The 13,960-nt window shown below is 45.5% G+C and overlaps 1 protein-coding gene across 13 annotated transcripts in view; it reads right to left on the minus strand.

Annotated features, from left to right (window-relative positions):
- Positions 1–13,960, minus strand: part of camk2g1 (calcium/calmodulin-dependent protein kinase (CaM kinase) II gamma 1) — a 34,492-nt gene that overhangs the window by 17,016 nt on the left and 3,516 nt on the right. For 10 of the 13 annotated variants that reach the window (XR_006027270.1, XR_006027271.1, XM_042083757.1 and 7 more), the window contains exons 2-8: positions 10,781–10,883; positions 7,700–7,783; positions 7,394–7,488; positions 4,374–4,496; positions 3,904–3,987; positions 3,713–3,755; positions 2,250–2,312 (exon numbers count right to left, since the gene is read on the minus strand). Coding sequence is in view for 11 of the 13 variants with exons in the window: in XM_042083757.1 (XP_041939691.1) it covers positions 2,250–2,312; positions 3,713–3,755; positions 3,904–3,987; positions 4,374–4,496; positions 7,394–7,488; positions 7,700–7,783; positions 10,781–10,856 (568 nt within the window). In the remaining 2 variants the exon portion in view is untranslated. The remainder of the gene's footprint in view (positions 1–2,249; positions 2,313–3,712; positions 3,756–3,903; positions 3,988–4,373; positions 4,497–7,393; positions 7,489–7,699; positions 7,784–10,780; positions 10,884–13,960) is intronic. The other 3 variants (XM_042083754.1, XM_042083763.1, XM_042083759.1) reach the window with 1 other exon arrangement.

Raw genomic sequence — 13,960 nt, forward strand, 5'->3', positions numbered from 1 at the left:
ACGGAATAATGAATAATGAATGTGTGTGTGTGTGTGTGTGTGTGTGTGGATTGCCATTGTGTCTGGTCAGATTGTGTGTGTGTGTGTGTGTGTGTGCGTGTGTGTGTGTGTGTGTGGATTGCTATTGTGTTTGGTCAGATAGCAGTGTAGGGAGTGTTGGGGTGGCTCAGGGAGTGCATTGTTTTACATTTTAAATATAAAATGGTTCTGGGTAAGAATGGAGGCGTATGAAAAGCAGCTGTGTGTGTGTGTGTGGGTGCGTGTGTGTGTGGGGGGGGGTGTGTGTGTGTGTGTGGGTGTGGTTGCTAATTCAATGCTGTTACAGACAAGATCAATGGGCAATGTAAATCTCAATGAGCCAGACAATGTGTGTATTTCTGTGTGTGTGTGTGTGTGTGTGTGTGTGTGTACTTTACTTCCCACAGCAGTGATCAATGGCTGATTTTTGTGTGTGTCTGAACGAGTGCACGCATGTGTGTTAGTATGTGTGTGTGTGTGTGTGTGTGTGTGTGTGTGTGTGTGTGCGCGCGCATGCATGTCACTGCTGGCACTGACACAATTAGATGCTGGCATTGGGAGGTCTGGATTCATGGGGCTAAACTGTGACTGTGACTGTGACTGGAGCTAAACTGATGCTCTTGGTACTCAGGCTGTCCATTAGATCCCTAGATAAGATACAGTGTGTGTGTGTGTGTGTGTGTGTGTGTGTGTGTGTTGCCTGTTTCACAGCGCTAAACTGTCACTGGCCAGGCCAGCCATTAGATCCTGTGTGTGTGTGTGTGTGTGTGGGCACTGCATAATACATGTACTGTATAAGGTGCAACAAATTATAATTATTATATGATTATGTGAAAATATGATTATGAAAATCAACATATCACCCTGTGACTGGCATGTGTGTGTGTGTGTGTGAGAGTGTGCGCGTGTGTTTGTGTGTGTGTGTGTGTACGTGTAAAACTGCATTTAAACATTATGCAGAATGAAGACTGCAGTGGACTGCCACAGTGGTCTACAGAGTCTACTGCGTCCTACTTGTTTACTCCTGTGTGTGTCTGCGAGGAGAGACTCAAACAGACACACACACACGCACGCACGCACACACACACACACACACACACACTACCTCAGCATCCCCGGTTACCACAACACAGAGATCAACATAGCAAATACTCTCTGGTGTCATGCATAAATATGTGACAAGGCACACACACACACACACACACACACACACACACACACACACACACACACACCAAACAGGAGTTGATGCTGGACAAAATGGTCAACATTTTATCCACGATTACAGGCAAACGTGTTTAATGTTCGTGTGTGTATGTGTGCGCGTGTGTGTTTATTGTGTGTGTGTGTGTGTGTGTAGGCTGCATGCTGGAGACTGGATGGATCAGCAGTTGAGCAATGGGCGCAAAAAGAAGGGAAGGGGGGTTTTGGGATCGTTTTTTTTTTTTGAGAGGGTACCAGTAAAGGCCCTTTCAGCTACAAAGCCACTTGCGCCGTGTGTTGCGCTGGCCACTGTGTCCAGTGCAAAACGGTAGTTTGCACCGCGCCGCGGTCAAAGTTTGACCAAGTTTGAAACCTTGGCCGCGGCGTGCACTCAAGCTAGCCGGGCGGTGCAGAGCATGCCTCTTGTGTCCTTACAAAGTAACGGACTACAGAGCGCCGGTGTGCCATTGTTGCGTTGCATCTGAAGGCCTTGTAAAAGCGGCCTTCAAACCGCTGCGTATTTTCAGCTCCGGTTATTGCAAGCTGCCCCCAACCGGACGTTGGCATGACACTACACACCTACTGAGCACAACTATCAACGGTGAGAAAGAAAGATGGCAGCAAATCGTCAATTAGTGTACCCTGAATTAAACTAATCGGTTACAATTACGGACCATTAACATGTTTACTTAAAACATTTTCTTAAAACATAAAACGTCTTCTTATTCTACTTGAACGTGGAAAATATTTGCCGATGATGCTGACTTTGAAACGACTGTTATGACACTCTACATAAGCATAACAACGCAGTCTTTGTAGGTCTGTCGGACTGGATTTGCCGGACTATCTGTCGGATTTTCGACACATCTGTTCGGACCCATTCTTACGTACGTGGTCTGCAGTTCCTCATAGGGAATGAATAGCTTCCAGTCGTTTTGGAGCTGAAACTACGCAACAGTGTAAAGGCCGCTAAAGGGTGTTGTTGGGGCAGGAGGTGGTGTTTTGGTCAGGGCCCCTCTCGGACATACCTTCCTGTGCGAGCGCGGCAGTGCTTGTGGTGGCAGCAGCAGGGCTGGTATGCTGCCGGCCCACTATTGGACAGAGAGGCATTGAGTTGGGAGGAGCTATGCAAATGAGATCAACCCTGGGAGGATAACACTGAGGACAACACTGCTTCTAGAAGGTTCTAGAAGCTTCTGAGGCTTCTGTATTCTCAATTCTAAATTCTAGTTTCAAGACAACTGCCATTTCCCCCCTGGTATACATTTACATCACTGCTTTGGGTGAAATTTACTCTTTCTCCTCACTATCTTATAGTTAAACATAGTCATGTAATAACATCCCCTGAAAAAAGTTAATTTGTACATGAATTGTTAAGACAATGGCAATGATTTATAGAAAACATTAAGAGGAAAAAGAGGAATTAAGAGGAAAAATCTGCAAAACAGGCAAGAAGGTTATAAGAGGCACAGCAAATGGACACAGACAGACATAGAGCAAATAGTTTACAATTGAGTTTAGGGTCTCCTGGATCCTTCAGCACTAAAGGAGTTTTACACCCACCCTCAAAACCCCCCAGCTAACCCAAAACCTCAGCATTTATTACATCAATACCATCTAGTCATTCAACATCAACAGCCAACCATCATCAAACTCAAGAGGGCACCCATCAAAAGTGACACACACACACACACACACACACACACACACCACCATCCAAGTTATCTAATAGATAATTGTAACATGAAACCCCATTAGGAAAGCAACGACCTAAAGAAGTTTATTGACCAACAAGTCCAGGCCTCAAACCTGGAACTGAACTCTTAGTCATCAATAACTAGAACCTTTCACCCTAGCATTGAACCCTCATTCATCAAGAACTAGAACCCTTTACCCAGCATTGAACACTCAGTCATCAAGAACTAGAACCCTTTACCCCAGCATTGGACCCTCAGTCATCAAGAACTAGAACCCCCTACCCCAGCATTGGACCCTCAGTCATCAAGAACTAGAACCCCCTACCCCAGCATTGAACCCTCAGTCATCAAGAACTAGAACCCTTTACCCCAGCATTGAACCCTCATTCATCAAGAACTAGAACCCCCTACCCCAGCATTGAACCCTCAGTCATCAAGAACTAGAACCCCCTACCCCAGCATTGAACCCTCAGTCATCAAGAACTAGAACCCTTTACCCCAGCATTGAACCCTCAGTCATCAAGAACTAGAACCCTTTACCCCAGCATTGGACCTTGGGGTACTAGAACTAGAACCCTTTACCCCAGCATTGGACCTTGGGGTACTAGAACTAGAACCCTTAATAACGCCATTTCCTTCTTCCCTCTCCACTCTTCTTCCTCCTCACTGCTGAGTTCTCCAGCGTTGCCTACAGGTGGCTCCTCAGTGACAGTAAACAGGGCATTTGAGAGACAAAAGAAAGGACAGAGGAAGAGAAAGCGTCAGTCTCACACAGTCCACAAGGGGCAGCATACCTGAGAAGTTTCTGGAAACCAGCATGGTTGTGAGAATGGCTCCCTGTGGTGGAGAGAGGAAGAGGAGAAGAAGAAGAAGAAGGATGAGGAAGATGACGAGCTGTTCAGCTCGTTTCAGAGAAAAATGCTGAGGACGACAGGGTGCAGGAAAGGGTTGGGGCTGAGGTCAAAAGGGTCCCCATCTCCTTCACCTTGAGCTTCCGTCTGGCGTTGAACTTGCGCAGGCATTCCACAGTCTCCTGGCGATGCATCATGGAGGCCACAGTTGAGCGTTGCTGCAGGAAAGGAAGTGACGGAGAACCAGATTTAGACAAAAGAGAAGAAATACATAAATGATGAATGAAAGAATAAATGAGTTCATTAAAAAAAGAGATGAGGGAGAATATATTTCCAAAGAGGAAAGTACCAAGAACTTGCACACACATGGATGCATATTCTACACACACAAATAACTAAATGATTTATGAACATGCAAAACTATGCATATAACAGCCCTTTCAGTGTGTGTCTTTTTTGGATACTGGATAAAAGGTTATTTGTCATGTGATATCTTCACTGAAAATCGTAATACAAAAAGACTATTAATAATAATCATTAAAAAAAATGCAGCATGGTCACTGCAAGGGATTCTGGGAGATGTAGTCTTTTCCGGGACACTTACGCAGACCCATGGGTGCGTGAGGGCCTGCTCGGCCGTGATCCTCTTGGCGGGGTTGATGGTCAGCATCTGGTTGATGAGGTTCTTGGCCTCAGGCGTGACTGTGTCCCACTCAGGGGAGGGAAACTGAGTAGAGCGAGACAAACACATACTCAGCCGGCGGTCGGGCCTCCTAACCACACACTGACCCATAAACACTAACACACACACACACACACACACACACACACACACACACACACACACACTGATCCATAAACACTAACAGACAGACACACACACACACACACACACACACACATAGAGAGAGAGACAGAGACAGACAGACAGACAGACACACACACACACACACACACACACAAACCTAGACCTATAAACACACACACACACACACACCTAGAACCACATACCACATACACGCACTGCGTGTTTTTCTGCTTTTGGATGTAAAAGGGCATACATTCATGCCTTGAGCGGTTTGTAGTGCTCACACAGTACACACACACAGAATAGGCTGTGTGCGAGAGGCTAATTGAATTAGGGTTGCGGCAGAGGGGCGTTTTAAAAGCGTAGCATGACTGTATTATCCATCCATTTGTGTGCCTGGCCACACCACAGTCTTAATCACGTTATACACACACAGACATGCTGCTCAGGAGATGCTGCAGCCTCATATGCACGCGCACGCACACACGCACGCACGCACGCACGCACAAAGACAATGCTCACTCTAAAACCACATACACATCAACATCTTTCTATTATGTGCGCACCACCAATGGATTCAAACACTACACTGCTCTTCCCGTTATATCACACACACACACACACACAAACTGAGCTAGCAAGCTAACCTCAAAGAAAAGAGCTTGTGATCTACCAATAACGGTGTGTGTCCAAATTTGTCCACTTTTTTTAAGTATATTTTTTTAGGTTTTTTTGCCTTTATTTGGACAGGACAGTGGAGAGTGAGACAGGAAGCAAGTGGGAGAGAGAGATGGGGTGGGATCGGGAAATGACCGCAGGTCGGATTCAAACCTCGGTCACCGTGGCACTCTGACCCATACTGTATATGGTACGTGTATGCCCAATTTGTCCACTTTTTGAGTGTGTGTGTGTGCGTGTGTGTGTGTAATGCCGCCTTCACATTGACACTGTAGATACGGCAGCGAAATGACCGGAAGATATTAATTTCCTATGGAGATTCCCAGACCACATGCCAATGGGTCCGAACCGATGCGAATGAGTGCTGGTCATCCGGATGCGTTAAAAAAATTGAACTCGTACGACAGGTGCCATACAGATCCAAACTGATAATCAGACTGTTGCTATGGTGCTGATAAACAAACTGAATAATTATCTTTTATGATAGCATATTATAGTACATGCTTTTACACAATAAAGTTTATAACAGAAGTCATCGAAAAGAGGGACGTGCAATATCCATAGTGGTGCTCAAGCCCATATTGTGAAAAATAAAATGAACGGTTGGTGTAAAATAAACAGTTATTTCCAAGCAAAGTTTTTTGTTATGTCATTGTCTTACATGGTTTCCTAACGTTATTAGGGCAGTTAGTTAAAACTAGTTAAAATATTAATTAAAATATTACTATTGTACGTTTGGCTCCCAAACTCGAAATGCTTCCAACACTTTGAACGGTGTAGTACAACGTCCACTGGGGGAGCGTTGCGAATATCGGAGCTGATTTGCCAGTGTGAAGGTGGCGTAAGAATAATCTTTTGAGGACAATCATCTCAATTTTGTGTCATTCTGGGAACGCTGTGCCCCCTCCCTTTTCCAGGAAAATGTAATTTGCTCCTTTCAGTGGCTGTTTGCCGTGATGCTTTTTCATAAAAGGTGTGTGTGTGTGTGCGCCATAGTGCTTTTTCATGAAAAGCATTCTGATTAAATCTCATCACCAGCACCAGTGGCAGCGAATTCCAGCTGAACCACGAGCGCCTCTCTATCAATGCATCTCGCTCTCGCTCTCTCTCTCTCTCTTTTTCCCTTTCTTTCTCTCCTTCATCCTCTTACACACAAATAAAGAGGAAGGAGATAGCCATCTCTCTCAAACCCCTAACTTTTCTGTCAAACGTGTGCGCGCGCGCACACACACACACACACACACACACACACAGACACACACACACACACACACACACACAAGAATGAGGTAGCCATCTCTCTGCAATGCGTCAGGGATGCTCTGACAGGATCAATATAGCCAGCACAGCCCTCAATCGGCTCCATTAAACATTAAACAGCCAGAGAGGGCGCGCGCGCGCACACACACACACTTATAAACTCATACATACATACACACACTGAAGAAAAACAAACACAGACACATAAATGCACAAACATACACACACTGAACAAAAACAAACACATAAATACAAAAACACACACACACAACCACACACACACACAAACACACAACCACACACACACACACACAGTACATGACACAGAAACCTCCCACTGAGCCCCAAACATCTCAAACCTCTACACTCTTACAAAAGAGGCTGTAATCCAGATCCCATAGCAGCACTTTAGCTCCTCTCCAGGGAGGGACCCTTGAGGCTTCCACTAGAAAGCCTTTGGATGAAGTTTCAGCTTTAAAACTAGGTTTGGCCATCGGGCCAGCGCTGAGGAACTTTTCTGCAGGAAGTTCCTGTCGGAGAACCAGTCCATGCAGAACCTTCCGCTTTAGAACGACCACCAGAATCAAAACAGTTTGTTACATTTTTGTGAGCATGGTTTGAACTTCGCAATCAGTAAGGTTGAATGACTTGGCTTGGCTTTTTTGCGAGAAAATCAATGCACCTATCCTTTTGTTTTTTTGGGGGGGTTTTGTGCTACAAATTTACTAAAATTCCCCACATGCTGTAAGAACATGCTGCATCAGAACCACTCGTTTCAAATATCAAATGAAGCCCCTTTTAGTCAGATCTGGGGCCTTAGAATCATCCTCAGAGGCGCCCCTGCGTGGAGTACTGTATGTGGGGAGATCCGTACTCACATCATACGCTCCAGCTTTGATCTGCTGGTAGAGCTTGTGCTGGTCCTCATCCCAGAAAGGGGGATAACCCACCAGCAGGATGTACAGAATCACACCTGTGTGAAAGAAAGGAAAGAAAGAAGGAAGGAATGATTAAAGAAGGAAGGGAAAAAGAACAATGAAAGAAAGAAACAACCAAACAAATGAAGAGAGAACACAAGAAAGACCAGAGTGAGGAGAAGCAATAGGAAGAGCCAGTTGAGCACAAGCTAAACAAGTGGAATATCAGCACTGCAATGCATCGTGGGATGTGCAGGGGAGCCTTACCACAGGCCCAGATGTCCACTGGTTTGCCGTAGGGGTCTTTCCTCAGCACCTCAGGGGAGAGGTAGCCCGGGGTGCCGGCGAATCCTATCAGGAAAGCAGGAAAAAAGGGAAGAATACGATATTATACCATCTACTGACCATCTACTGACCATCTACTGACCATCTACTGACCATCTACTGACCAGCTCACATTGTGAAACACACCTGGGGATAGAGTTTGGGGTCAGGAGAGGCAGGGCAGGAATGGCAGGGCAGGAAAGGTCACTTTTGGTACACTGCAATGCCACGGAAATGGCAGATATGTGGGCTACAACAAGCTTCCTTCTCCTGCAGGACTATTCACAAGAGATCTGTAGAATCATGGTAGGTAACTAAAGTAGATAGACTTGACTGTTTGTGACTCTTACCCAGAAGATCTGCCCTCTTCTGATGGATCATGTTCAATAATTTTTTTATCGTTTCTCTGTCATTTCTCCATTGTTTCTTTATTGTTTCTCTATCGCTTTTCTATCATCTACACTACAGTATCTATCGTTTCTGTATCTTTCCTTATCGTTTCTCTATTATTTTTTACATTGCTTCTCTATCTCTTTTCTATCGCTTTTTCTATCATTTATCTATCGTTTCTGTATCATTTCTTTATCGTTTCTCTGTCATCTCTAGAACTTTTCTACAGCAGCCCACACAGAGTGGGAGAGGAAGAAAGCAGATGGATGAAGAAACTCTTTCTTTCTCTCTGTTTCTCTCCCTCTCTCTTTTTTTTCTCTCTCTCTCTTTCTCTCTCTCTGTTAGAGTGGGATGTTGAAGAGTGAATGTTTATGTCTTTCTTTCTTTCTCTCTCTCTCTCTCTCTCTCTCTCTCTCTCTCTCTCTCTCTCTCTGTGAATGTGTATGTTTTTGTGAGGAGTGGACAGAAATAGAAAAGGCAGATATTGAAAGAAGATATGGCATCACTTTCCTTTATTTACCAATAAAAGAGACCCTAACGGAACAATCTTAACACACTAAAAACTACACACACACCCAAACACAGCCATGCATAACACACACAGAGAATAATACAATACAAAGAAACAAACAAAAAAGAGAGAGAGATAGAGAGAAAAGTGGAGGAGGATGGAAGGTCACAATAAACGGAGAGGAAGAGACAGTTGCCTCAGACGGAGAGAGAGAACAAGCAAGAGAGTGGAAGTAATTCTTAATAAGGAAAGAAACAAATCAGACAAATCAGAGTGGGAGGGGGAGGGAGGGAGAGAAAGAGAAAAAAGAGAGAGAGAGAGAGAGAGAACACCAGAAAGTAAAAGAGGAGCCAGCAAGAGACTTACAGTAGACATGTACTGCAAGCACCGATCTCTCTCTCTCTCTCTCTCTCTCTCTCTCTCTCTCTCTCTCTCTCTCTCTCTCTCTCTCTCTCTCTCTCTCTTCCCCCCCCCCCCCCACACACACAGGACAGATTAAGAAGTGATGCAGAATACTGTGGCTGTAGTGAGGAGGGTAGAAGATTAAGACAGAAATATGGAGAGATGAAGAGAAAGAGAGAGAATGAGAGAGAGAGAGATGGAAGGATAGATGGGGGTTGATAGGAGAGGGGGAGACACTGCAGTGGTCTTTTGGAGCGACTGAGCTATGCTGGCCTGGGTCCAGAGTGTCTGGCAGCAAAGAGAAGAGAGAGAGAGAGAGAGAACGAGGGAGGGAGAGACAGAGAAAGAAACAGAAAGAAACAGAGAGATGCAAGAAAAGGATAAACGACTGCAGAAACTAAAATGCTGAATATCTCACAACTTATCCTCTTTCTCTCTCTCTCTCTCTCCTCTCTCTCTCTCTCTCTCTCTCTCTCCTCTCTCTCTCTCTCTCTCTCTCTCTCCTCTCTCTCTCTCTCTCTCTCCACGCTATCCATCTACACCTCCCTCAACTTCTCTTTGCTAGTCTGTATCCTCACCCTTCATACTCCTTTGCTTGCACTTGCCCACATTCACCAGCAGGGGGCTTGAGGCACTCAGGAGTGTCCAGCAGCACTAAGAGACGCCGCAAGCCCTGCACTGTTACATCACCCTCCTGTTGCTCTCCCTCTCTCTCTCTCTCTCTCCCTCCCTCTCCTCATCAGCTGATGCAGGATCAACCAACACAGCCGACCTTTTTGAGAACAGCTCATAAAAAAGCACTCCGAAATAAAAAAACACACTGTTTTATTTACATAATGCAGGCACTGTCACCGAGCCGCTTAGCACGCAGACACACACTGCAGCCCAAACCACAGGAACAAACAGAAACACAATGGCCCGCAGAGGCTGAGGAGAAACGTTAAGTGGAACCTGACAGGGGGGGGTTTGTACAATACACACTGTATTGTCCACATTCACAATATGTATAAGTATAGTATAAATATATATACTCTTTTGATCCTGTGAGGGAAATTTGGTCTCTGCATTTATCCCAATCCGTGAATTAGTGAAACAGCAATTATCACTGACCAGGCATTGAACCCGGGGTGAACTATTTGAAAGGCACCAATGCTAACCACTGTCCCACCCACATGTTTTTAGCATCTTAGCTTAGCACAGTCAGCAGGTGGAGGTGTGTACCACATCCAGGCCAGATCAGGGACGAGCCAGTCAATAATCAATAATCAATAATCAGCTGCCGTGAGCAAAGTAGCTGTAGCTCGGAGAGCCTGTAGCCAGACTGGCAGAGCCTAGTGCTAACAACACCAGGGTCAAAGGTCAGGATCGAGCACAAAAGTCGATGAAATATCTGTGCTGCACAGTATTTCAGTGGACTTAGCGCATGCTAAATAAACGCATGCAAATGCATGGGAGTAAATAAGAGTAAAGCTAATCTTCTGCTTACTTAGCGATCAACACAACACATTCATTTAGCATGGTGTCTTACGTCTCACTAATGTTTATGGGTGCTTTACTAAGTGTTGTTGTTTTAATGTAAGGAATAAATGTGTGTGTGGGTGTGTGTGTGTGTGTGTGTGTGTGTGTGCGCATGTGTGTGTGTGCGCATGTGTGTGTGTGTGCATGTGTGAGCATGTGCGCATGTGTGTGTGTGTGTGCATGCTTGGGTAAAGGAGACTTACCAAACCAAGCCTGTTGGTCTCCCTGCACCTCGATGGCCAGGCCAAAGTCCGCCAACTTCACAGCCGCTCCCTTCATCTTGCTGGCCAGCAGGAGATTCTCAGGCTTGAAGGGGGAGAAACAGTTAGGTGCAAATTAGGGTGTGTGTGTGTGTGTGTGTGTGTGTGTGTGGCTGTTAAAAGTAACTAAAAGAGAGCAAAACTAACAGTTTTGGTGGAGTAAATGTATAAACATTTTTACATTGTGCACTTTTTCAACTGTGTTTGTGTTGGCTACACTCAGAGGAACTGAGTTGAAGTCGAACCCCCAAGTTCAGAGGTGGGTAAGGTGTGTGTGTGTGTGTGTGTGTGTGTGTGTGTGTGTGCGCGCGAGTTCAGAAGTCAGAGCTGGGTAGGGACTCCTCCACTGAGATGTCTGATGTGCTCAAAAGTGGACGAGAAAGAGTTGGGAGAACCTTACATATTAAATATTCACTGTTTAGATTATGGTTCCCTGAGGCAGAACCCAGAACCACTTTTCTGAGTACTCAGAACCAGGCCTTTGAGGTCCATGTTTTAGGTTCTCCATAATGAAGTGGAACAGCCTGAGGGAAATATGTGCTTTCTCACACGCCATATTTTTATCAATCCTGACATGATGCACAGGTCTGTTTATCCACATCCAACACCAGAAGGGCTCCATTTTAATGAAATTCACACATGCGCCCACACACACACACACACACACACACAGTCATTAACACACGCACGCATGCAGAACATCACAAAGAGAAATGGCCACAACGAGGACCGGGGGCTGAATTAAGATCTGAGTTCTAACTGTTCTACGGTTCAGCCTAGAGAGGAACCAGGAGTAAAGACACGAGAGAACTTATTGGAGCTCTGAACAGCACTCCTTACATATATAACATCTGTGCCCTCAACAAATGGAGAGAGAGAGAGACAGACAGACAGACAGACATAGAACGACAGATTAAAAAAGATAGAGGAGGAAATAAATGAAAAAAGGTAAAGTGGCAGAGAGAAAGAAAGAAGGAGAAAGAAAGAAAGAGAGAAAGAAAGAGAGAAAGAAAGAAAGAGCATAAGACTCTGTCACCAGGGCTATTCCTCAGATCCACAGCTCCCTCCACACTATATACGGCCAGCGGCTTGTCGCCATAGAAACTGCTGCTATCCTTTTAGTCTCTCTCTCTCTCTCTCTTGTTTTTCTCTCCCTCAGAATCTGAATGTGCATTGTTTGGATCATAAAACATGAAGAGCCCTGAAGTGCAAAATAAACCCCGAGGGTGAGAGGGCCAACAAATCAGCCCTGCACCCTGCACACACACTGCACTGCCCCCCGTCCAACACACACACACACACACACACACACACACACACACACACACACCACTGCCCCAGCCAACACACACACACACATAGCCCCCCGTCCAACACACACACACACACCACTGCCCCCCGTCCAACACACACACACACACACACACACACACACACACACTGCACTGCCCCCCGTCCAACACACACACACACACCACTGCCCCCGCCAACACACACACACACACACACACACACACACACACACACACACAAACACACACACCACTGCCCCCGCCAACACACACACACACACACACACACCACTGCCCCCCGTCCAACACACACACACACACACACACACACACACACACCACTGCCCCCCGCCAACACACACACACACACACACACACACACACACACACACACACACACACACCAACACACACACACACTGCACTGCCCCCCGCCAAGCATGCACATACACATGCACATACAAACGCCCATACACATATACTGTATACATGTCATTGCTCTTTATGGCAGTCTATACAGTGGGCATCGCTTTCAAATGGCCACTTCAGTTGCGCATTACGAGGCGTGAAGCTGCGTGAAGCTTTAGTACCACTTTCAGCCACTGTGCGTCGCTCTGCCACTGTACATCGCTCTGTCAGTAGCCTGACTGCCGCCCCTTCTGAAAAAGCAGGAGGCTAGGCTACCTTTAAACATAATTGTTACCGAGAGGAATCCCAGCCTACGAATTCAATAACAAAATAAATCATGCATAATTAAACATTACCTCGATTAAGGCTACTTGGGTATGGCTTAAGGCTTGACTACACGGTGGTAGGGAAAATCGAAATCTGCTTTGATATCCTACTGGTGCCGCTCCACAAAACGAAAAAATATCTTAATTTGCTGTCTGTGTTATTGTCAGTGTTGGGGGTAACGCAACTACGCAAATCAAAACAGTGTCTTAATTTGCCCTACTTCTTGACTGCAATGTAGTCAATTGACTGCTTGACATGTCTTTTTTAACAATTCTGTCGGAGGGTCATTGAACAATTTCTAGCAGGCAAGAGAGGGTCATGCAGCTTTTGACTGAAGCACTCAAAATTCCTCCGGTGGCCCCTTCAATAAATAACGAACAGTCCCTAGATTGCTGCTGGGCTATATGTCTTGGTTCATGTCTGTTAACAACTCATTGCCGTCAAACGCGTAGCCTATCTCGCGGTTGCATCCATTACAAACAAACATGCAATGTGAACGTCTGGGATTGGGGAGAGCACTAAATGCTCTACTGCATAAGCACGAAGTCAAACCTTTAAATGAAAAACACTCTTTAATAATCAAAAAAATAAACCGCTAATGAAGTAAACTTGTGACCATCAAAAATCGTTTATCGCCTGTAACTCCGTGATAACAGGACGTAACAGGAAGGCATTTCGCTGAGCAACGGAGGTTAATATGCTCTATATTTTGTCCAAATGATGTCTGTCTATCATCGTTGCACTCGGAGAAAACCAGAATGTTTAATTTGTCCTGCGTTTGTTGTACGGCTGCAAACAGGATTCACTCGCAGTTAACCAAATATTTCTTTATTAGGGCAGGGCAGGCAAATTTCTGGCTATTAAGGTATTTCTAAACCAGTCTGCTAAAGTCTGTAGTGAAGTCTGTGTAGGGTTTTCCAGGCTCCATTTTTATTTACGAGACACCCTGCTCACTTGAGCCACCATGAGGTTGTTTGGGTTGTTGCAGCGTCGTTGCAGCGTCACTGGAAAAATACAAATTAAAGTTGCGTGATACCGTGTGATCCCGCGCGCGGACCGCGAGTGAAGCTGGCCAAGTCAAAGCACTGCCCGCTGT

The sequence above is a fragment of the Alosa sapidissima genome, chromosome 24 (genome assembly GCF_018492685.1).
Source record: "Alosa sapidissima isolate fAloSap1 chromosome 24, fAloSap1.pri, whole genome shotgun sequence".
Classification (NCBI taxonomy): domain Eukaryota; kingdom Metazoa; phylum Chordata; class Actinopteri; order Clupeiformes; family Clupeidae; genus Alosa; species Alosa sapidissima.